At 34.4% G+C, this 25,560-nt stretch overlaps 1 protein-coding gene and 1 long non-coding RNA gene across 3 annotated transcripts in view; both read right to left on the minus strand.

Annotated features, from left to right (window-relative positions):
• Positions 1 to 921: 921 nt before the first annotated feature.
• Positions 922 to 25,560, minus strand: part of LOC138125690 (uncharacterized) — a 75,531-nt gene continuing 50,892 nt past the window's right edge. For both annotated transcript variants that reach the window (XM_069041139.1, XM_069041148.1), the window contains 6 exons: positions 9,952 to 10,093; positions 8,587 to 8,672; positions 8,438 to 8,533; positions 8,318 to 8,380; positions 8,183 to 8,266; positions 922 to 2,014 (listed from right to left, as the gene is read on the minus strand). In XM_069041139.1, coding sequence (XP_068897240.1) covers positions 1,673 to 2,014; positions 8,183 to 8,266; positions 8,318 to 8,380; positions 8,438 to 8,533; positions 8,587 to 8,672; positions 9,952 to 10,093 — 813 coding nt within the window. In that variant the 3' untranslated portion in view covers positions 922 to 1,672. The remainder of the gene's footprint in view (positions 2,015 to 8,182; positions 8,267 to 8,317; positions 8,381 to 8,437; positions 8,534 to 8,586; positions 8,673 to 9,951; positions 10,094 to 25,560) is intronic.
• LOC138125710 (uncharacterized) lies at positions 5,601 to 6,581 on the minus strand. Its single transcript, XR_011157511.1, has 2 exons — positions 6,359 to 6,581; positions 5,601 to 6,300 (listed from the first exon to the last, which is right to left on the minus strand). It is a non-coding gene; the product is annotated as an uncharacterized lncRNA (long non-coding RNA).

Genomic DNA, 25,560 nt, shown 5'->3' on the forward strand with positions numbered 1-25,560 from the left:
TTTTTATTCGGAATCGTATTGTAATATGCACATTCCTAACCTTATACGAGGGCGGAAAGTTAACCATTCCTTTTTATCTTTACTTCCCTCTCTTGGTCAGTAATAGGCCACTTTCCACCCTATTATAAGGTTTTTCCAGTGGCGTACTTACTGAAAGTCGAAAAAACGTAGAAATGAAACTGCATCAAATTAATTGTTTATTTGCTAAAAATGTAATGATTCCGAATAAAATAGTATATAAACCTCGGTGGGAAGGAATGTGTTTCATTCTTGTCTCGAGCCTAGGTAAACTAACGGGTGTCTTTTTAAATTTGGCGTCGAAGTAGGCGTTGAACTGTCGATTGTGAATGCACTATACGGATAACGGATCACGGATCAGCTGTTTAAATCTTACGCTTTTACACGTGTGGTGCGATCTCAATCGACTCTCCAACGCCTACTTCGACGCCAAATTAAAAAAAAACGCCCTTTATCTTAGCTCTCGACAGGAATGAAAGAAACACTTCCCACCTCGGTATGTACCTAATCTACTATTTTTTTTTGGGATTTGTCAGTTTCTTAATACCTTTTTGCTAAAGGTAAAATGATTGACAATACATTTTTGTAATAAATAAGGATGAAAATAAAAAATCTATTTCTGCTTATTTTTGTAGATAAAGAGATTATAAAAACTATTTCAAAATTGATTTAACAATCTGATTATTGATGTACACCTTTCTGATAAGCTGATAAGCCGCACAATAGTGTTTCAATAATGGGTACTAAGAAATTATTTAACAATTTGTTTATTGCTGAGATACATTTTTAACGAGTAGCATTTAGCTGGAAATGGCGCTAACCTGCTATTTCACACAGAATACTGTACTGTAAAGATGAAGCTGCACAAAGGATGTGATGGTAAAAGGTAAATTAGGGCAAAAATAAGTTAAATCGTTTTGTAATAATAATAAATGTTATTTAAAGTAAAAAACAAACAGTCATAAAAAGGATTAGTCAACGAGAGTGTTCATTTACATCTTGGGACTAGCCAGCAACGAACAACAGAATTTAATAGTGTTTCTGAACTTTATTAATTAAACAAAGATAGGTTTTTAATTTTGTTCCAAAATATATTTTTTAGTTAGAGAAAAGATAATTAATCGACATAATCGTGGAACAAGTTCTGCAACCCTCAAAAAAAGTAGTAGGTACATTTCCAAAATGTAAGTGCACTTTCCTCGTAGGTTTCCCGTTGCTATAACACATTTCCTAAAAATAATTTACAGGATGTTTTTAATATTGGGCTCTAGTATAAAACTATTTTAATGTCGAGTACGATCATCATACGTGCACTTTTAGTTGAAGCGGTATTGTATAAATCAGAAGTGAAGTTTAAATTAATTCCTTTATGCACGCAAAACAATTGTCCGCTCCAACTCGTAAAGCGCAAATATGAAAACTCCTATTAAAATCGCTTTCGTTTGTTAAAAACACCCTGTAGATCCATCTAACCTATCAGTATCAACAACAATATACGATAAATGTAAGTCTTGCAAAGATGATTGTATGTATATTACTTACTAGTTACAAATTTTAGAAATCGTTTTATATAGAAAATCTTTCATTTAGGAAGAGACAATTTACATTTAACACAAAATATCGTTATTTCTTGACTATTTTTATAAATACATATTTACAAATTTGACTGGAGGATGGTGTCCGTGTTGGTTTCTATAAGCGGGGCCGTGTCAGCCCCCTTCGACACCAACATAGGCGATTTCACGTCGATGCTCCAGGGTTCCAGCAACTGGGGCCCGTTGTGTGACGGACTGGAATGATCCGGGAACTTTACAGATTTTCTTGGTCCTTTGTTGAAGATGCTCGGGGACGCCTCGTCCGTTCCGAGCGACGTGTGAGGTGCCGTCCCGGTGGGACTCTGGGTTGGTGTTGGTCTGGTTTCGTGGTAGGTGACTGGTCGTCTCGTACTTAAGTAGCTAGTGGCCGTGGGCTGGGAACTGTAATGAATATTTGGAACCTGAAAGAGGCAAACATTCATGACAAATTTTCACAAATTGTACAAACATAATATATCGGGCCTTCAAATAAATATATATTTAGAGTAGGCGTAGGCGACATTCTAATTCTGTTAACAGTGTAAAGTAATTTTTGTAGGTAACCAATTATTCTCCGGAATTACTCAGGTTACATAAAGTCCATTCACGTTGGATTTTCCTCTCAAGGTCAAATAATTAAATTTTTTGGCTCTGTAATTATGTTTTGTAAATAGTGACATGCAGGTAAACACCGTACAGGTTGGATTGAGCATTGCTAAATCGCATTATGTTGGTTAGCTGCATGTCACTATTTGCAAAACATAATTACAGAGCCAAAAAATTAAATTATTTGACCTTGAGAGGAAAATCCAACGTGAATGGACTTTAGTAAGCTTTATCCCTATTTCATATTGTCATATTCCGCGGAGGGGGAATAGGGAGAATGCACTACAAAAATTAAAAATATTTTCTAACCTAATTTTATTTCGTTAAAATGCCAGACGTTTCTTGTGTCATTTTCTACGCTGGAAAAATGTTGCAAACAATTGAATTTCCATAGGTTGCTCTAAATATAAATTTATTTGAAGGCCCGTTATTTGGCATTGTGGACCGGTGTTTAATTCGGATCAGATGCAAAAGCAGACAAATTGTCGGCTTATTTGCTAGGATTCTGTTTGCAATAAAACAGTAAACACGATCCTGCGGATCAAATACACAACACGCTATTAGATGTGAAAGGAGAGTTCTACTTCTGCAACGGTTTTAGGTAAAAAATTTTGATATAGGAATAAATAGCGTGAATGAGATAATCGAAATTTCTATTCTTATGATTCTTATTTTTTTAAGTTTATTGTAACTTTATAGGTTGTGATTGTTCGTTTTACGATAAAAAATACATTAAAACAATAATGTTATTCACGTCTGTTCTCGATGTTTTATTCTTTTTTTATGATTGTTTTATTTTAAATTTATGTGTTGCCATATTTAAGACTGCGTTATGGTTCTAGAAATTATTATCTACTTTCGAAGTTATTTAATTTGATGGTTAATAAAATACATAGATATTTTTGTATTAAGGGCGTGAAGGAGGCGATTTTGGCCCGCGGCGAAATTATAAGCACGAGGCCCGAAGGGCCGAGGGATTATAAGACGCCAAAGGGCTAAAATCGCCGTTCCCGCCCGAAATGCAAACATTATTTTTTGTGGAATCATTTAAATTCACCTTAAAGCTTTGAAAAAATAAATGACATGATTCGGGACAATCTACATAGAAGGGCACAGGCACAGGCGTGTATTAGAAATCACGACCGACATTTTGAACATTGTGTCTAATAATTGTAAGTACGGTAGTTGTACGAGTAGTTTTTGCTTTGACTTTTCCTTTCACTTAGTTTTCACTCTTAATGTTACACGTTTTTGCGGCTGTGTGTTTAAAGTGTTTTTCGGCTATTTCATTCAAAACAAGGTTTTGTAACTCGGTTTTTAAATCGTTTTTACGGATATTCATCTTTCGATTTATTAGAACTTTCAGAAGCGTCTCGTTCGGGATGGAATTAAGTTAAATTGGACTTTATGAATTTAAAATGTTTAACCACATTTTCGGTTTATTCACTTCCTGAAGATCCTGGGCCGCGTTGCACAATCATTTTATTAGTAATAATATTAGTCTTGTAACTTATAAGTTATAACTAGTAAAATTATGTTGCACAATCTCATCTCTAGTAATTTCAAGTTACAAGTTGTAAAATGAAAAATATTAGTGTATTTTACACTGATTTTACTAGTAGCTGTTGCACAATAGCAGACACAAATCAATTAATATATTAGTCTTGTAGTTTTTAATGTCAAATTTTCACAAGCAAAACGTCGCTAATAAATATTGATATCCGAATTTACAAGTTGAAACAATTTTCTTCAAAATGATAGATGACTTATTCTATGAAGCAAGCAGTGAAGACGAAGCATTTCCAAATCGAATAAGGTAGCATAGGGGTAAAATTTTTCGCCCTCGAATTAATTTTTCATTTGGAGCAATTTAGAATGCCCGCAGAAAAAATGAAATTGTTAGAACAAATAGGTTACAGGATTCAACATAATAGTTGAAGAAGTGGGGCTATTAGCTACTACTGCTAGACAATAATTATGTACCTACATATAGCTCTTCACTGGTTTGGAATGGTAGCCAATATCACACCATTTCTGATAGGCATGGGGCGAAAAAATAACAGTACCCATGTCGTGTTATAAAAAAATGTTGTTAAAATGTAGTGAATAGAACTTTATTTAATGTGTTGTGTCATGGGCAGAAAATATTCAAGAGGAAATTAGAAAGTTTTATTGAATTGCTAATTTTCATCACGATGTGGGGTTGTAGATGATATTACATATTTTAATTTATTTAAAATATTAAAAATTTCTTCCAAATCGGGTGGTTGGGGAATTGTCCCGAGAACTGATGCAGAATTTTTTTTTTTTTTTGGTTAAAATGCATAATAACAACTTGCGTTGGTCATCGCGTTTACCCCCATTTATAATTTTGGTTTGTGATTTATGGAAATAACAAATTAAATTACAAAAATTTAACGTGACAGGCCCAACATTAGATTGTGACAAGTAAAAATAAATCAAAGCTGACTACACTAGTAATTTCATTTTTTTTTCTAATAAAATTTAGCAGAATTTACAACTGTAACTAAAATAATTGTGCAACACAATCTATTGGTACTAATGACTAATAACTTGTAACTTGTATTTTGTAACTTGTAAATTCTTAAATATTGTGCAACGGGCCCCTGGTGTTTTAAGATTGTGACGTATTTCGAATTCACCCTGTATAACATACCAAGCAAAAAGTTAAAAAGTATATCAATGACCAAAATTTTAGAACCTGAAAACTACTGGTATAAAGGAGCTAAGGGATCAAAAATTACAGCAGAGTGCCCTCAATTGGCACTTTTAAGTTCACTTAAAATAATAATAATCTACTAAAGTTTTATGGAAAAAGAAAACAAAGGGTTGGATTTGATTTCTGATTCATCCAGCACATGCCGTTGTGTTTTTATTAATATTTACTGATTTATATTTACAATTTATACAGGGTCTCTATAAATGATTGTCGGGTCCAGCCAGCCATGGAAAGTTGTCAAATTTTGAATGTGCCGCTTTGTTCGGCAATTAATGAATGTCACATTTTCAGGATTTCAGGTTAGGTTGTTGGCTTTTAACCAGAGACAAGTTTCAACTGTGCTTTACTCTTGCTAACATAATGTATTTGATATTTAATATCAACACCAACAGGGGAACAATTATTGCCCCCATCGTACCGCCACACACTGTACAGGAATTGGTATGAGAACAAATCCAAACAGATAAATATTGAGAACACCTTGTCCCCGTATACCACAATACAATACTTGGTACTGCCTTTTTGTCTGCTTTAGTGCTTTCACATTTCTTGTTTTATGCTAGTGATAAATACGACCTAGACTGAATTGTCGAATATGGTATTGACTCCCATTTTTTCTTCCAATATAAATAACAGTGTTTTTCATAACAAATTAGTCTTACTGGTTTTTCAATAAAATCAAATGTATTGAACAACATAATTTACAACACTAAATAACGATAACAAATAGGTATTTTTTTATAAAATAGATTGAGAATGTCCCCCATTAACTTCTAAACACTTGACAATTCTTCATTTATTTTCAAAAATATTTTGCAGCATTTCTTAGTTAAGGGTACAGCAACACTGCTATCCACAGGTCCACACACCAATTTTCAAAACATGTAAAGGAGTCTCTACAAATTGGTGTGGATTCTCAGCACTCCAAATTATGAAATTGAGGTGATTTTCAAACTGAATACATTATTAAACACAACTTTGATAATCTGCAGGTTGGAGTTCTTGTACAACACTAATTTTATAAAGATGCAGTTGTAGCCTATTTTTAATGATTTTGTGACAAGTGCATCGTGGTACACTAGATTGTTGAGATAAACAGGCTATGGATATCTGTAGAGTCTTTTCCACCATTTCTTTCAAATCCTCGAGTATTTCATCAGATACTGGTGCTCGTCCTAATGGTTTACCCTTGCTAATTGTTCTGATTGTTAAAAATCTGTTCACAATGTTGTTCAGATATTTTGATGGAATTCATTTTTACAAACAGATAATTCCCCATTACTAAACCTTCCATTTTGAAAGTAAAAAACAACAATGAACGTGTTCTGTTCAACAGAATAAACCATTGTAAAGAAAATAAAGCTAAAATAAAACATAAAACATTAAAGCATAACCTCACAAATTTTGCCGGTGTATTTACCTCTAAAAGCGGACGTACTTGCAATTTTTATTGAAAAATACTGATTTTTGGTGTATATTAACTGTGATTAACTGCGATAAAACGAATATAAGGAAGTTAAGGAACCAAAACTCGACTGACAAGCGCAAACGAAACGTCAGTCACTAATGTCAAAAGTGACCGTGAAAACGAACTAGAATTTGGCATCAGTTTCAAAAAAGCGGAACAGTAAAATTTTTTTTCAAGGCTGGCTTGACCAGACAATCATTTATAGAGACCCTGTATATGATTTAGTAAAATTATTCTGAATGGCTTTTCGTGCGAAAATGATTGTACGAAAATTTCCAGGAGGTGATGAAACCTTGCTCTCCATTTTATACTTTTGAACGAAAAAGATGAAATCAAATTTCATCCATCGCAACAATTATTTCAAGAAATCTTCCTGGACCTTGATTCTGATTTGATTAGATGTTAACACTTTCAGCTCCCATCGAGCAACCACTTTTTTAAATATCACTTATTGCGTAAATTTTATTTTATCTACAGAACCATAACTTTTTTTTTTTTATCAGTGTGGCTCGTTGTGGAGAACCATAAATCAAAATTCTATGTTCTCACGACAGTTCAAAGAATCGAGCGTACAACCTCTAGTGGTCTAGTGCATCACAACTCATGGGATTGTCGTACTCGCCTGTGGCTCCTAGGGTAAGACTTTCTTGATATAAAAAATAGAACGTTTTTATCTATTTGGATCGTGTCACTCTTTATAACCGACAAACATGCAATCTAATTCTTATTTACAGAATTTTTCAAGTAGAAAAGTACACTTATAAACTCTGTGACGTCATTTTCGGAAAAAGAAATTATAAATAGATGCTAATGTATGTATAAAATGACTATTTAGGACCTCAATTACCATGAAAGAAGCAAAAATAATTAAAATATTCTTTGCAAGTTTGTTGAACCTGAAGGGGTGGATTGATGTATAAAGATTCATAAAAAGCATACTTTACAATTTTTTATAAATAAAATTCTTCAAAATTAATTTTATTCGTTGAGACTTGTTTTGCAGCTTTTAGAAAATTTTCCTTATTTTCAAAGATTCTGATACAGAGCTGTGTGAAGACGTTCTTATTCGTAAAGCTATCTACCCTCTTTAGAAGTGGATCAGCAAGTGATACTTTGCACACGAATCTCTTAGGTCTAAAATATAAAATATCTGTTTTAGATTGTCCAAAAGGGACTTTACCCTCTTTTAACATCTTCAGACAAATGTATTTTTTCTGAATTTAATTTAAACTACCATTAACAAACAACTCCAATAAATGTTGGTACTGTTTCCTCTCCCCACGATCAACTGATTTTAATTAATTAAGATTTCACTTTCTATTGCAACAATTACTTTTACAACTAATTAAAACGTGAGCAATTTGACAACAAGTTCGTCGACTACAAAGCTTGACTAATCTCTTTCAAGTGATTTATTTGCTTGCTTTTTTACCGACAGAGAGATCGCTTTCGCAAGCCTTTTAGGTCTAAATAACGAAGGAAGCGAAAGCTTTTTACGTGACTTACGAGTTGTGGTGAATTCCAAGATATTTCCCCTTTAAGCAAAATCGTAATGGCCACTTTTCCAACAAATTACACAAACCTAAGACCAAACTTTGTTATGCGTTACGTGCGATCTCCTCTGTTATGATGTTCTGCAGATTATTATTAACAGTCTGCAAGCAATATTCAGTAGTACATCATGCAGGAAGAGGGTTCCGTTAACTTAATTAATTTTGCCACTTGACAAGTTCGTCGCACGCAGTAAAACTGCAAGGACGGAATATTTTATCTCACCCTGTTATTCCGATCGTCCTGGGCTCTTCCTCGACCGGCTTCTAATTCTTGATACTGCGATATCACACATAGTAAGGCATATACCTGGAAAACTCGCTGGTTTATGGCGAATCAATTTTCGATAAATCTACTCACATTCAGTGCTGTAATAAAAAAGTCTATCGTTATTAACACCGCTATGCTCGGGTTAAACCGCAGCTGCAAGAAAAACCAAAGTTGAGAGACAAGTTGGACAAAAGAAGTGCTTGAACTTACAGCGTGTTCGATAAACTGATGACAAATATAAACTAGATCTTGCAAAATGAACAGAATTATGTTTACTATCCATGGGATTAATAGAAATTTGCAGTTCTGCAAAAGTCGGGGTTCAGTATGTTGGTGGAATAATTGTGAGGGATGCTTACCTTGTAAAGACCGTAAAGGAGGAGGCAGGAGGTCAGTATCCCACAAGACGATACCGACAAACTAAGAATGGTGAAGGTTATGGAAGCTGAAAATATTAAAATTTTAGTGATCGTACCTAAGGATGAATTAAATGAGGCAGAAGGAGATGTGCAGGCAAATTGTTAATAATAAGTTTCGTGTTTGTATTACCGTCAAGACCCAAACCCGCTGGCGGGTCTTTGTCGAGTTTTCAAAGGCACCCTAAATTGTTAGCGAATCTCAGTCTCGTAATCCTATGTTAACGAAAATTTACGTGACTAAGATGTAGTTGTTATTAGAATTTTAATTGATTTACGACCAGGGGAAGTGACAAAATTGAAATAATTTTTCATTTTCATTAGGCAATTTCCTTTACTCGTTTCCTCAAGATTAACAGTCTTTTACGTTTTATTAATGAAAATGTGATTTATTGAATTGACATAATTTTTATTTTAAACAAATAAATTTTTTTTTACAAAAGTACAGAAATATTAATTAAATGATACTCCTATAAAAACTATCAAAATACAAGGATGTGGCGTTGCATACGAAGTAACCTATAGGAAATATGCTTTAAAACAAGGAAACCGCATTGGTGTACGTTTTATAAAACATGATATACAGGGTGTATTTTTTAAATGTGCCGAAATTTTACCTACGAGGTTGTGGAACAACGTAGAAGACTAAAAGCAATTAAAAAAAATTGTAGCTCAAAAAATAAATGTCATTTTATTTTTTGACATAGAATTTTTTAAATATTTTTTCCGAGTTCTACATGAAGCCAGTAGCTCGTGGTTAAAATTTCTGCACAACTTTCAAAATCACCCTGTATGTAATATAATTTATTACCTATTATACGCGTAAACTATAATAAGACAGGTATTGCATTACCTTCGGGTGTTGAATCGTTACACCACCTTAAATACCGAGTTGAGTTAAGTATTTCATAAAATGAATCGTTTCACAAAAACTCACAAGAAAGTTTTTTAACCAACTGTCAGAGAGTTTTCCTCACTTATGATTAATGTTTTTGTGTCGAGTGGATTCGCAAAATTAATTTGCATCAAAAACTTTTTCTTGTTATGCAAGATGGAAAACAAAAAATTAAAACAATTTCCCAATGGTATTTCCCCAGCCACTCATTCCGGTAGGCCATTCTGTACATTCACGACGCACTGGTCACCTCGTGCCTGTTTAAAAAATAAAATTGAATTTAGAAAAGTCTAAAGAAGATGCTAAATGAAATGAAAATGCGTCATGGAGTTGTTTTAAATGATAGGTACCACTCTTGTAATTTTTTTTTTGGATTGTGGATTAATCTAACGCATAAAATAAAATGTACTTACATTCTGATGTCGTGTCGGGGTCCAAAAACGTGGCTTGTTTAACATCCGAGCAATTTGTGGACTTCGATGAACAATTCTTGAAATATTCCAGCTCCTCGTGCAAAAGGATCGAAGAATTTGCCGCCGTGATCGTGTAATAAAACTGGAACAAAAAACATATAATAAAATAACTAATTACCGAACGTGTCAGATCCTTTCAGGGCATAATGGATTTTGTCCAGTTGCGCCGTACAAAAATGCCAAATCCTTTGTAAGCTAACGAGGATAAATGGTGGTCAGTCTGTGTGGAATAAAATATAACGAAATCATGAAACAAGGATCACGGTTTTGAAAATGATAGATTTACATAGTAATTGACACTTGACCTTTGGTGGTCCCACCTCGAAAGCAAAATGGCAGCCAGGACGAGTCCCTTTAAATTTATATTACGTCGTAAGACTACTTCGTTTCGGTATGAATTTCAATATTCCGGGACTCTCTTCATTTTTATCAACGACGACAGAGGACACAGTTTACGATGTGAACAAGATTATTTTCACTAACAGTGTTTGCGTCGGGACGCGAAAACTTACGGACTAATTTCATAGCGAACCACTCAAACCGGAAGGAAAAACAAATTATTGAATTATGACAGGAATGAGACTTTCTGCAGGGCGGAAGTTTTAAATTGCCCATTATCTTTTTATTGTTCGTCTGATCGAATTCGTAAAAAATTGGCTCCCTACTACATTTTTTACATGTTACAACATTATTTGTGCGTTAGCTGCGCTCAATCAAGAATGTGACGCTAATCTGGACAAAAAGAGATTTCGCTGTCGTCTCATTTATCACCCAATTTACATGAACAAGCCTTCCTCAAGTTACCAGGGCGTAAAGCGGTCGATAGCTGTCTGCCTGTTTTGGGTATTGTAGTGAAACTTTTGTTTTATTAACGCACTGTCCCGGATCCGATGTATGAAAACATATATTGAATTATACAGAGTGTATTGGGGAAGCCAGAACCCCAGCTAATTGGTTGTCAACGAGATTAGATACAACACCACAAAAATATGAGCCTCGAGCCAATGCCATCTAGAACACCAGCCTGTGACGTCACGAGGAAGGCCAAACGTCAAAATTTGTTTACATTTTCAGAAAGTATCAAATACGGTGTTTTAATCATTCTTATGGAAGATTGAAAATTTTGAGATAAGCAAAAGCTTGGTGGCAAATGTATACAGGGTGTTATTGAAAGTTGTACAAATATTTTAACCACGAGCTACTGGCTTCACGTAGAACTCAGAAAAAATATCTAAAAAATTCTGTCAAAAAATAAAATGACATATTTTTTGAGCTACAATTTTTTTTATTGCTTTTAGTCTTCTACGTTGTCAAACAACCCCTTAGGTAAAATTTCGGCACATTTTAAGAATACACCCTGTATATCATGTTTTACAAAATGTACGTTAATGCGACGTAACATATAGGAAATATGCTTTAAAACAAGGAAACCGCATTGGTGTACGTTTTATAAAATATGATATACAGGGTGTATTTTTAAAATGTGCCGAAATTTTACCAACGAGGTTGTTTGACAACGTAGAAGACTAAAAGCAATTTAAAAAAATTGTAGCTCAAAAAATACATGTTATTTTATATTTTGACATAGAATTTTTTAGATATTTTGTCTACATGAAGCCAGTAGCTTGTAGTTAAAATATCTGTACAACTTTCAATAACACCCTGAAAAAGGATGCTAACCAAAAATTTTACTGTTTTTATTAAATTTTGGGGATTTAATTCGTTTTTCGATGAAGCCTTTACTGTGACGTCACGATCAAAAACAATTGCTGCCTAAAGGCTTTGTGTTCTAGATGGCAATGCTCGAGCCCGCTCGTTTTGCTAACGTTTTTTTACAATATGATGCGCGATCTCACCAGCACCAACATACGACTGGCACAGTCCCCACAGTTGTTGTTAATCAAATTTATTTGGGATATAAGGGTTAATTTACCTTTCTGAGATCGTATTACAGAAAAAAAGGTATTGTAGTTTCCTTTTAGACCAAAATTCTGTCGAAACTCTTTTATATTCATGGATTTTCTTTGTAGGTGTTCAGATATGAAGTAATTAACTTTGAGAGCCACTTTTTCGATTTTAAAGGATTGCATATTCATAAAATTGCAAAGAAACTTTCCGAGTTTCATTTAAGTTTATCAATTCTCAAAGTTCGCGTTATATTTAAGGAAATAGAATTCTCAGTTTTATTGTTTTTATTGATTGATCCCCTTTCGGCATTGCATTAGCAAATTAATAACTAGAATATTGATGTTTGCTTTTAGGGAAAAAATTATTTACACACAATATCGAACTCTATGAATATAAACAAAAATATTTTAACTGGATTAAAAGCATGTATGTAATGTGAAAATGTGTTTGCTTTACAGTTGGTAAACATGGTGCAGAATACATGTTTTCTAATGAGAGCCTTGAAAAACTGCTCTTTTTAAGATAGTACAAGGTGATCAAAAAGAAAACAAAACAAGTGTGCTACCTCATCTTTTCTTTTATTGAAACGTTTGTCTTAATTTGATCGTACGCCGAATTTACTTGCTATAGTTGATTTCATACAGGGTGACTTTAAAAATAAGTAATGAAAAACATATGTCACTATTTAAAATAAGAAAGTTAAATATCACCCCACTTAAACTGCTTCTTTAAAAAATAAACATTATATGGCAGTTCATGGTCCCTTAAATGCCTTTTCATTTGATATATCGCTTGTTAAAATCGGACAAGAAATAAAGTTGCTAGAGCATTTTTAAAAAAATTTGGATCATCCTGTATAAATGTTCATCAAGTGAGTTGTGCATGTGTAAAACACCTCTCTCAATAAATCTTTACTTGGTGAAAATACAGTGTGGAATAAAATGATTTACATCTAGTTACCTTTACATTACCTTTGTAAAAATACGAATTCCGCTCTACAAAAAAAAGAAAGCCTAACCTCAAAATATATATCCAAATTCCAAATGTGATTTATTGCGAAGGGATGATATGAACGCAAAGTTAAGATTGAAATTAAAAAGGAGCTAACAAAAGCAAGTCACAGCTAGTGTTGAAAGTGGCCACCAACGTTTGTTAATTCAATTTAGTAAATTGTAGCAATTGTCAATTCGATTGATGACATTTATTGACAGAACTAATAGTTCGGCACTTCGAAAAAAAAAAGTAGAGCGGTACAGGAAAATTTACATGTGCAAAAATTCCAAAGGTAACTAGATGTAAATCATTTTATTCCACACTGTACAAAGGCAAAAGCAAATAAGAGTTAGAGGTATTTTCATATTTGGTGGCGGAAACAAAAGACTGAGAAATGTCACAAAAATGTATTGTCAGTGTCAAATTTCTCATAAACGCCGTAAAAAGGAATGTCTAGGTAAATTAAAATTTTCGCTAAATAGATTGAAAAAATAAATTCTAAGGAAACCAATTTTTGTCAGTGATTCAAAAGGAAAAATTATTCTCATATAATCAAACGTATTACAAATTTTGTCTTTAGGTCGACGATGAATAACTTTCTTATTGCCAATTTGCTGCATTTCTGTGGAAATCACGAACGTCTTTGAGAAATTTGACACTGACAATACAAATTTGTGACATTTCTCAGTCTTTTGTTTCCGCCATCAAATATGAAAATATCTCTAGTGAATTACTTTTTTCTATAGCAAACGTTAAAGTGTGCTTTTATCTATTCAAATCAAAAGGACAAGTAGCACTTTAACCGGAAGGGTAGAAAAAATGCTACTTTATCATCAAGGATAGATAAAGTAATTTTTTTTTATTACCTTAACCAGGCTCATACTAACGAGATTTTATAACCTACCTGATACGATTAGTAATGATTCAAAAAAAATGTTTGAAAAAATAGAATATTAGGTATACACGATGATAAAATTTATTATCTCTTGAGCGTAAAAAACGCTCTCGAAGATAAAATACAATTTTATCGTCTTGTATAATAAAATAAATAACTATTAATTTAATCAGTAAAAAACGTAACAGTGCTTTTGAAATCAACAATGTCGAAACGGACAACAAAACTAAAAAATTATAATCAAGGTTCGCGCAGGACAAGCAACTTTGAAAGTGAAAGTAACTTTCATACCAACAGAAAATCAGATTTTCATGGCTTCAAATTGAGTATACAACGCCTTTTTTTTAACGCTGGCCATAGGGATTTACATGCTAAAAATTTAGGGTCTGTTAATGAGCTTTTTAGTAGGAATTTTTAAGTGAAATTTGGTAGGATATTAGATTAGTATTTTATAAATCAATTTCAGTTCGACCCATCGTATAAAACAAAATAATCACGGAATTAGAGCAAAAATAGGTTTATTAAATTTACCACGTGGCTTGTAGCTCCAGCAAACGTCAAACAGTAATAATTTTCAATGGACACTTTTTCAAATAAAGAAATTATTGAATAGGATAGACTTTGAAAAATGTGCAAATAAATAAAATTCTACTTCAACAATATTATAGTTATTTAAGATATAAGTGTAAAAAGTTATCCTTTATTGCACGAACGGGTTTAAAATACGACCGAGGTACGAGGGAGTATTTTAAAAGATGTGAGTGCAACAAAAGAACTTTTTACACGTATGTCTTACAACATTTTATCTACGATCGTGAGATCATCACACCGGTTTCAACATAAATTTGTATAAAATAATTCATTGGTTCAATATTTCATGAATAACCAAAGTCGTTTGAGAACCACGTCGTTTGGCAACCTAAACAATGTTTCCAACAAATTCGATTGTTGTATTCTGACAGTTCTGTGCCATAAAAGCGAGAAATCGTGCTCTAAAACTTTTAGAGAACGATTCCGTCAGTTTCTCTAAACGTCAACTTTGACAACGATTTTTAGTGCAAAAAGTGCCTACTTTTTGCGCGATCGTAGATAAAACTATCTTAATTATTTTTGAATTTTCATTTCATAAATTGTTCAAACTGTCTTTCACAGGCTGCAAGAGATTAACCAAGACGATCATAAAAATTTTATCGAACATTTTGTAACTGTCTAACGATTATAAAACCTTCTGGGCAAGAAATAATGTAACAAAATTTAATGTGCTTTTTTAAAATCAATTCCGTAATTATGTATTTTATTCTGTAGTATAAAATAAACTGAAATTGATTTATAAAATACTAATCTAATATTCTGTTAAATTTCACTTAAAAATTCCTGCTAAAAAGCTTATTAACACGATCCAAAGTTTTTGTCATGTAAATCCCTATGGCCAGCGTTAAAAAAAAGGCACTGTATGCACAGTCGTTTCACTGGTTGCTTATTTTTCCATTTCGAAAGTAACATTCTAATAAAAATACGTCCTTTTCAATGGTAAAACCCATTTTACCACTTATTTTGGGCTAATTGTTGCTTACAATTACATATTACAGTAAATGTCTGTAAACTTTGCCGAGATCGAAAAGTTGTTTTCTAGGTTAACAACACCACATCGTTGACGTTTCTTTGACATTTCAGCCGAAAATCTGCTTAACAGTGGCGTCACGTTTGGCAATAAAGCTGGTAAATTATCTTACGAATGTAAGATGTTGCTCTTGTTTTTTTTAAATACATTTTCTCCATTATTACGTAATTACAATAAAATGGACAATTATAATTCCAACGTTTAAAATTCATGAGGTATGATTTATTATAAAGTGGCGTTTAAGACCACAACTTGTCTACGCCCATGCATTGAACGCTTATTTGCATAGAACTCCGCTACGACATGACCGATAATAATTTGCACCGGCTGCTCTCATTTGTTTTCCTTTTGATCGCTTTGTATTGTGGTAGCAGGAAACAGTATTTAACACTTGATTCCAGAGACGTTTGTTGCGCTCTTCGGTGGTTTATTCTTGTTAATTCTTCAGCACAAAGGAGATTTGATTAAAAAGTCTAATAATGGGTGTATTGTATGTAGGACACTGTTGCATTCTCTCGAGATTGCATCTCAGGCTCTAACAAAGAGCTTTGGAACGAAAGTTCCAACAGAGCGTTTTGTTTAACAGTTGGTACCAGAAATTCTGAAATATATTAAAGGGAGGTATTTCTAGGTGAAATATGAAATAGTTTTACATTTAGATGATTTCTCTAAAAATAACAGTTGTAAAGGGTAGAAAAGCGGAATTATTATAACCGTTTTCGAGTCCGTACAAAGAGTATTTCCGCTCGGAAAGAATTGGAAGGAGAGCTTCCGCGTTGTAATTTCGTGCCAAAAGATAAACACACCATTATGTTCGTCTTCTGCACTTTTCAGCCGTCAGCACTTTTATTTTTGATAAAGTTGGACTTCACACCGAGAACTTTGCCAGTTTATCAGGTCTGTGTTAATAAATCAGCTTCGATGAGTTTTTCAATTATTTGCTCAAATTTTTACACTAATAGTATTATAATACAGGGTATTTCACGAGTGATAATTAGCCCGGCGGAATAGAAAATGCAACCCACAATACATTTTCGAAAAAAGCTGGATATTTTAATTTCAATAGCCGGCTTTTTTCGGAAATGTAGTGTGGGTTGCATTTTCAATTCCGTCGGGCCCATTATCACTCGTGAATTACCCTGTATAATATGTTTCTATTACATTTTTAATTAATTAAAATTATGTTTTTAATATGCAATAGCACAGTGACTAACTCACTGACCTCTTTTTTATCCTAAAAACAAATCTTTCCAAAGTTGTTATTAATTTCCTTGCACATACATTTTTTTTTATTTCCCCCAACTTATTTATGCGGTAGTATTGCCAGTAGTAAATATTCACTATTTGGCAACATAATCGTAACGAAACTGGTACAGACAGCATATGCTGCAATAAAACTCCCCACAATGTTTCTTTTTATTGTTGTATTTATTTATTGACAAGCGTGCAACATACACATAATCACAAAAAAATCATAAAAACAAAAATAAAGTGCAACAGTAGAAGGAAAAAGTTAAAATAATTATTGCAATGATAAATAAATCCAACCTTGATGCCGTGCCCTCTTTTTTAATATGCATAATACGACGCCTCCACTAGAGTGAAAGCGCTATCTTGATCAGTGAAGTTAAGCAATGTCGAAAGCGGTTAGTGTTTGGCTGGGTGATCGTCCGTGGCAGAGGTCTTGGATTTTCTCATGGGCTATGAGTCATATCTGTGCAAACGACGAATATCGATCTCAAGTAGGCGCTACAAACGGAGCGGAAAACATCTTTCTCGTCGATTTGCATATGAAGTAGTTGACGTTTTCAGTTTTCATTTACAGATATTTCACGCCTTCGCGTAGATATTTCCAAGGTCACAGCCCATGAGAGAATCCAACCCCTCTAATTTCACAACTTCATTGCTCGAAGAAACCCAAATGACAAAAGAATGAATTTCGCTAAAATTAATTTGCTGAACACCTTAATGTGTTGTCAGAAATCTGATACTGTTAAACAGATTTGCTAATTAAGTCAGATAGATTTTTTTGTCATTTGCGTTTGGATTAAAGACTTGTTTGTTCCGCTCTCTTCGCAAACAACGATATTAAAAATAAATCAGAGCTGATTAAATGTGATAATAATTATCGAGGACAGATGATTGCGTTTGGGTGCAGCAAAACGAGTCGATGGATTTAGTGTGGGCGGCCGCATTAGGCCCAATTTATTCAAATCCGCTCGTCGCTAGGTATTATGTAAAGCACCTAAACGCAAATCATTTCAGTTAACAAGGCTATTTATTATTAAAAGTGGATTATTGTCGTCATATGAATAGATTCATCAAAACACCTGGGGCTCGAAGTCATGTCGCGGTTAAAGTCTGGAACAACCGCATTACGGGGGTTAATTTTAAACCGGCTCTAGCAGACTAGGTACATTCATGTCCGGTGGGTCTTGTAATCCGCCGCGGGTTGTCATAGAAACAAGAAGCATGTTCAACTCCTGCTGATCCATCCATCACGCGGTGTACTCGCCCGCGGATTACCCAGATCTCTCCTTCAAACAATTTTTTGGGAGAGCGACGTCGATTTGCCCCGGCCTGGTGTGTGGACGATGTCAATACACTAATCTCGCCGGAATTTATGCTGGAAATGGAAATGAAAATGCGATTTCTTGGCTAAATTGCCCGATCGTGCATTCTGACTCGGGGGAGCTGACGATATTGTGTTTTACTTTTCAATTTGTTAAATGTGATGCTCCCGAGGGGCAGGTTCTTCCCTTTTCAACAACCTCGCAAAATTTTTTTCTCTGGAGCGGTCAATGCCCTCCTCTCGAATGCTTCATTGTCAAATCGGAGTGAAGACACTGTTTTCTTTTTATCAACGATCGGATGAATGCATTTGCTCCTTTGTCCGGTCTAAATGTAATTTTCACCAAGTATTGGGATTTAAAGCGATATCGATGAGACACTGCTCTCGGGACTGAAAGACGAGAATACGGGAAAATAGGATAAAAAGTCAAATTACAGGGTAGCACTTGATACGAAATTTCAGCTCTATCACTAGGAGGAAATTACCGGATGAGGTTTGCCCAGATTCGATTTCCACTTGATCTAAATGAAGTGGTTTAACCGGCCGGAATCAATTGCTTAATTGTATCTATTCCCTTCGGAGTGATAAATATTACCTCTGCTCTGCATTAATTATTAAAAAAAAAATGCCAGCCTAGGAAAAAAGAGAGGATGCCCTTTATACATAATTTATCAGGAGTGAAACACAAGACTGATAACCCGTCAGGTGATAACACCGCTTCCAACATCTCATGCACAGCATTTCATTGTCAAGACTAGTTTCTGACACGACACAACAAATTTTTCCTAAACATCTGAACAAATTTAATTCAACCCAGCGTCCTAAGGGAATCGTCCCGAATAACAAAATTTCAATAAACACATCTCTTTTAACAGCCTCAGAAGTGGTGTAAATCCTCTTTAATGTATAGAGTGGAGAACAGAGAAGTGGAGGTGCAGAACCTGTCATGTCAGATTTTGTTCTTACATTTTGTAAAATGAACGCCTCTGAAGCGTATTATTTGTGGAAGAAAACTACCGAAGGAATATGTATTTTGTCGAAGTGTGGATTGTTCAGGATGATCATTAAAAAAGGACAGTATTGTTGAAAGTGTGCAAAAAGCGCCAAGAATAAGCTTCTGATTAACTTGATGGCCGTTCCGGTTGTAAGAGCATTAGAGGGAATGTGAGAGGAGAAAATATGCGGCGACAAAGCAGAATTAATATCGGTGTACATTTTCATTATTAACATGTTTCCTTTGCTCCGGCAAAGGATAATTAAAATATAACGTTAGAGGACGAAAATTTATCGCCTTATTTAGCTTTCAGGATCACCATATTTTACAATTCTTGTGGGGGCCCTGAGCACTCGTTCTACAATACGTTTGCCTCAAGGATCGACTCGACACCAACTATCGTTTATTCTTGAGCTGTTTGAACTAGTGCTAAGAAGTCTTTACAATTCATTGTCGTCGATCGACTCGAATTTGTCTGGTTTTATCGAGGCGCATAATTCAGAATTTTTATTTTGGCTCTTGTTGCATTCCTCGCGTGTGGAATTATTTAGACGGTCCAAACTCCAGTTCTTCGTAATTACTTTTCCATCGTATATTTTATTCAGGATCTAGGGGAAGTGAAAATGAGGAACATTGGAGGCTGCTGATGTTCGGCTAATCTAGTAATGAACTATTCAATCACCGTTGGTACTTCGTTCAGGGGAAACATATTTTATTCAGATGAATATATCAGAAAGGAGCAAAGAAGGTGTGGAGGAGAAAATGACCAAGAGAGCAGAGAACACAGAGAGACAAGGATTTCCACCAAAAATTCAAATCATTTCGTCCGTAATTAAAATGTTGCTGGCGTTTATTCTCAGAATACAAAAGAAGTACAAAGTGATCAAAAAGAATAAATTAGAGCAGGCGTTGCAAGTTTATCGGTCACATCGTAGCGAAATCCTATGCAAATAAGTGTTCAATGCATGGGCGTAGACAATTTGTGGCTCAAACGCCACTTTATAATAAATCATACCTCATGAATTTTAGATGTTAGATTATTGTGCATTTTATTATTATTATCTGATATGGAGAAAATTTATAAAGAGCAACTCGTAAGAATGGGTAATTTACCAGCTTCATTGCCAAATGCGACGCCACTGGCCTTGCCATCTAGAATACAAAGCCTTAAGACAGCAATTGGTTTTGATCGTGACGTCACAGTAAAGGCTTCATCGAAAAACGAATTAAACCTCCAGAATTTAATAAAAAGAGTAAAATTTTTGGTTAGCACTCTTTGTTTTTTAGTAGAACGATGTGTTTAGGCTTTACAGTTACTACCTCGTGGAGTAAAATACCATTAATGAAGCGAAAATTGTCATTTACAAGTGAGGTTAAGTTTGTGTATTTATTGTTTTTGCGTAATTTTTACTTTGTGAATCATTTAAATAACACCAAATCACAACAAATGCTTCTTACATCTTAATTATATGTGTAGCAAATATTTTTTCAACTAAATTGTACTTACAACAACTTACAATCACGAAAATGTTGATAGGGTATAAACACGACCTGCTGTATAATAACCGGCCTGTTCATTTCATTAAAAAAGCATTGTGAAAATGTTTCCGAGAAAGAGCCAATTTTCGCCGATGAGGGCGCCACAGTACGGGCGCTTCTGAAGAATAAAAATGCGGAAAAATAGGTTTAGACATGATTTTAGAGTTAAGATTGAGCACAGTAAGTTCATATTTTCTTTCTAAAACAATACTGAATACAATTGTATTTTTGTGTTTTTGATTTTAAATTCGAATGTCATTTGAACGAGAAAAACTCTCGGTGACAAAAACTTAAGATGAATAATATCCCCAAAAAGCGTCCGCGGGGATCACTCAAATTACACTTTTGAACAGGCCGGTTATAATACAGCAGGTCGTGGGTATAAAAATACTTCCCAGGTTTCAATGTCTTTTGCGACGCTCGATGAACAGTAAATACCCTGGTATCAACTAAAATTATTACATACACTTGCCACCAAGCTTCTGCTATCTCACAATTTTTAATCTTCCATAAGAATGATTAAAACACCGTATTTGATACTTTCTGAAAATGTAAACAAATTTTGACGTTTGGCCTTCCTCGTGACGTCACACGCTGCAAACGTCAGTTTTAAAGCAAATAGTTTTCAATTTCTGCAAATTTTACGGACGTTTCCTGTAATTGTAAGCAATAATTATTCCAGAATAAGTGGTAATACTGGTAATAAAGGTTTTACTGATGAAGATACACCATTAATGAATTAATTAATAATAGATTATTTGAGAGGTAGGCCACCAATAAAACGACTGTGTATAGGATATGAAGTTTGAACAGCGAGGCCTCAGGGCGAGTTGTGTGTTTACACAGGTATTAGTTTGTTGTTATTTTCCTTTATTTACTTTACTGCACGCCGTGCGCTAATAAATGTTAATTACCTGTCTGAAGTGAATGGGATAAATAAGTAATGTATCGTACGGTGCTAGAGAAATATAACATTCTCTTTTAATATTTTGAAAAAACAAATTTAAAATAAAATATTCTGGAGTTTCTTTGTTTTGGGATAACAGGTTTATTATTTAGCGTTTTACATTTAAACTTTTAAGTGCAGAACGTTAAAATGCATAGAATTTAAAAATGCACCTGCGACACTGACTCCGACGTGGATGGCAAAATTAAATTTACATTTTACACAGTCATGCTCCATAATTTGACGTAACTACTTCACCTTCAAGCTTCTGCATCTTTCACATTGTCTATTCACTTTAGATACCACTTGATTAGATTACGCTGAAGAGCTTGCCGTTTGAACTGTGTCGACAAGTTATCTGCTTATCATAAATTGGTGATTGATTTTGTACAGTGGCAAGTTTTGGGTCTCGTACAAGCTGCGTTATCGCATCAGGAGTTGTGGAGGAAGGATACGCCCAAGAATGTTCTTACTTCTTGAAAAGAATATTTAAAATGTCAAAGGAAAATGAGTGAAACAAAATACAAAGTGATCAAAAAGAAAACAAATCAGAACAGGCGTTGCAAATTATTATCGGTCATGTCTTAGCGGAATTCTGTACAAATAAGCGTTCAGTGTAGACAATTTGTGATCTCAAGCGCTACTTTATAATACATAAATCATACCTCATGAATTTTAGACGTTGGAATTATAATTAAGCATTTTATTATTACTATCTGATAATTTGCGGCGAACTGTCAAAGAAACATCAATTTTTCAAGCCACGGTGTTGTCGTTAACCTTGAATTTTTTTTTTCAATTTCGGCAAAGGTTACGGACTTTTCCTGTAATTGTAAGCAATAATTATTCCAGAATAAGTGGTAAAATGATTTTTCCCATTGAAGGTAAAGCATTAATGATTAATCATTGATTAATTAATAATAGAGTTTTCGAGGGGTAGGCAACCAATAAAACGACTGTGTATAGCAAGTATGTATACCTACATATGTGTACGATTAAACTAAAACAAAAGGTGAGGTAGTACTTTTTGTCCAAGATTTTTTAGTATTGTTAGATATTCAACAACGTCATGAAATAATAAATCTTGAGAAAATCTTTCGTCATTATGTAGACGTCGTCGCTTTATTAAATTGTTGAGTTTATCTTGCGACGAATTCATATTTCTCAGACAAACTTTTCTGTGACATTTTAACAAAGTTTCAGTCAATAAAAACTCAAACACAAAACACTGAATGTTCTTTTCTGGTAGCTCCCGATTTTTGTTGTCGTCGAGTCTAAATTCTTGTAATTGTCTCGTAACAAATTAATTTCGTGAGATTGAGATTTCAAGCAAACAAAAGCGTAAAATTACGAAACCGTCCCTCGAGCGGATATTGTCTCAGCGGTCTGAAATAATACTCAGTAATGATTATTTGAAATCTTTTTACCTCGTGTGGCGAGCCAATATTTATGCAGCACTTACTGCAAATTGCCATTTAAGCAAACAACTCTGAATCGATATTGTTCAACAAACAACCGCTTCCGCGAGAGTAAAACTGGCAATTATTGAAAAAAAAAATCTATTCCACGAAGAAATTAATTGTCTATTATTATCTATTTTACGTTCAGTTAGGCTTTTACGTCTACCATAAAGTAGGCGAATAAAAGAGGTTTTATTGGCCGTGGGACCTTATTTGCTGGAGTATAATCGTATTGTGTGTTAAGTGGACGGTTTCAGATAACCGCCATCAAACATTTTTTGTTATTCCCGAAGGTTTATGTCGTGTCTCCCAACTGCCATAAAAATTCGAAATATGTTTTTCCGGTAGTAAAGTCCGTGTAATTTGTGAATACGGCGAAAATAGATATTTTTCGGAGAAAGGATCGGTTTAATTGAAGGGGCGGGGAATGCAATTAACGGCCAAATTTGTGAACTCAGCATGTGCACTGAAGTTGTTTGCCGTTTGTCAGTCAGTTAGTTCTTCAATCATTCTGGGAGTATTCGGAGTTAACGAATTTTTTATGCAGAGTAAAATTAAGTTTGGAAGTGACATGGCACAAAATTCAAAGCGGGAGCAATTATTTTTTGTTAAATTGTATTCTTGATGCGATGAATATAAAAAGCTTATCAAATTTGTGAACGACGAAAAAAAAAGATTTCAACAGCTTTGACTTATATCCTCACTGTCAGAGTCCTCACACTATTCAAGAACTTATAGCACTGCAATCCTTTGTAATTTTAGGTGTGCCGCTTTATATACATACATACATATTCCTACGTGACACTTGACAGATTTCCGGCGGTAAAAACTACCGCTACCTCTCTGCGATACTATTCTGTCTCATGTTACGAGGCTAGCGGCACATCCACAATTTGTGTGGTTTTTCTACGCCAACTATGATGTTATCATTTACAATATAAAGCGGCACACCTAAAATAATTAACTCTTTAGCGATTTGCATGTAAAATTTTTGGGTGGATGCGCCGGGAAAGCAAATATTTGTTTTTTTATTTTTAATTGTGGTGGAGCCGTCGGATAAATTCCATTTTATTTACTGTTTTTCTCTTCTTTTTATAAATCGAAGGGATCAACAACAGCATTCACTATTCTAAAAGTTCTGTTATTTAATTTGATATTTGCGTGTTGTTTATGATAGCTTCTACGTTCTGTAAAAGCGGAGACACATTTCCTTATTGATAAAAAGTTTGTTCAATAAATAAAGAATAAATTCCGCACCAGGAGACCAGACACAAATAAATTTCTAGCAAAGGACGAGCTGACGCTCTCCTAGATCTACCACAATCTATCAGGGAAGCTTTTAAGAAATTATATAGGCATTGAAGAGGGAATCTTCTAATGTTAAACGGTCTCTCTTCCGATTTATCAATCGGCTATTGGAAAGAAATTATTTCACCTTGTCTCTGATGAGGAAGATTTCGGCCGTTGGCAAACTTTCCCCCGAGAAAAACTATTTTATGAGTTTTATGGCGAATCGGCGACGACCTAAGTTCGCGTCTTGATCAACTTTAGTTGAATGGAACGGCGAACAAAAAGTGATTGGGCCAGATCGATGTCGATGTTTCCCCCGTCTCAGATTTTTGTCATGCAAGTCGAAATTAAGAATGTAACAGAATTAAGGAGCGAAAGGGGATAAAGTGAAGTCAACATTTATCTAGCTTTGCATCAAACGCAAAGTTCCTCGAAATACATTACGCTACATTATCTCCGATACGAAGCTCCCCAAAGACTCGTACTATCCTGTCACGTCTTTCGGTACACCGAAATGCTTAGGAAAATTAATTCCTTCACGTCATAAATGTTTGAAAGGATCGGAATCTAAATGGGCGCAATTTAGGCGCCTAAGTAGCCCGCAACAGCGGATTATGAACGTATCTCTGCACGGAATAAAATAAATTGCTCCGACACTGAAAGTGCGCCAAATGAAACATTTTTACAGTCTTGTTTGTCTTTACGGTCGGAAGAATAAGGACGACAAATTTCAGACGGAATTGCGCAATTAAGTCAATTTGTAATCTCGATTCGTCTTGTCCGAAATTAAAAATGGACCAATTACCGAAAGTCGATTAATTAATCTGGACGAAATCTAACCGACGATCAATTCAACTAAACTACTAGTTTAACTTTCAAGAGGAAGGATCAATTGTACAGAGGCGAGTTGAGTCAATAGCGGAGTGTACACAAATGCCGACCCGAACAGGAATTCGTCCTTTGTTACATTAATAAATCACCTAGATGTAGCACATAATTTGAATTACAGTTATTACGCTTGATTTCGGTACTAATTAATTAATTCGTGTTTCGAAGGATCTTTGCAAAAATCGATTCGTTCTGTAACAGACAGGGTTTGCATTTTAAAGGGCGCCGCAATTTTTCCTACGAGATTGAGGAAAAGTTTCGAGGGTTGTTAGAGATGCAGAGGACGTGGTTTATTGCGAAACAATTTGTATTGATGTGAGGTTGGAAAAACAAGCGCCATTTGAATGCAAGGACTGATTCTCTGTGGGTTTCACCAGTAATGAGATAACTTTGATCACTGAACTGCATGAGTATGACATAATTATTATTATTTCGGTGCAGAC

Source organism: Tenebrio molitor, chromosome 1 (assembly GCF_963966145.1).
Source record: "Tenebrio molitor chromosome 1, icTenMoli1.1, whole genome shotgun sequence".
NCBI classification, from domain to species: Eukaryota; Metazoa; Arthropoda; class Insecta; order Coleoptera; family Tenebrionidae; genus Tenebrio; species Tenebrio molitor.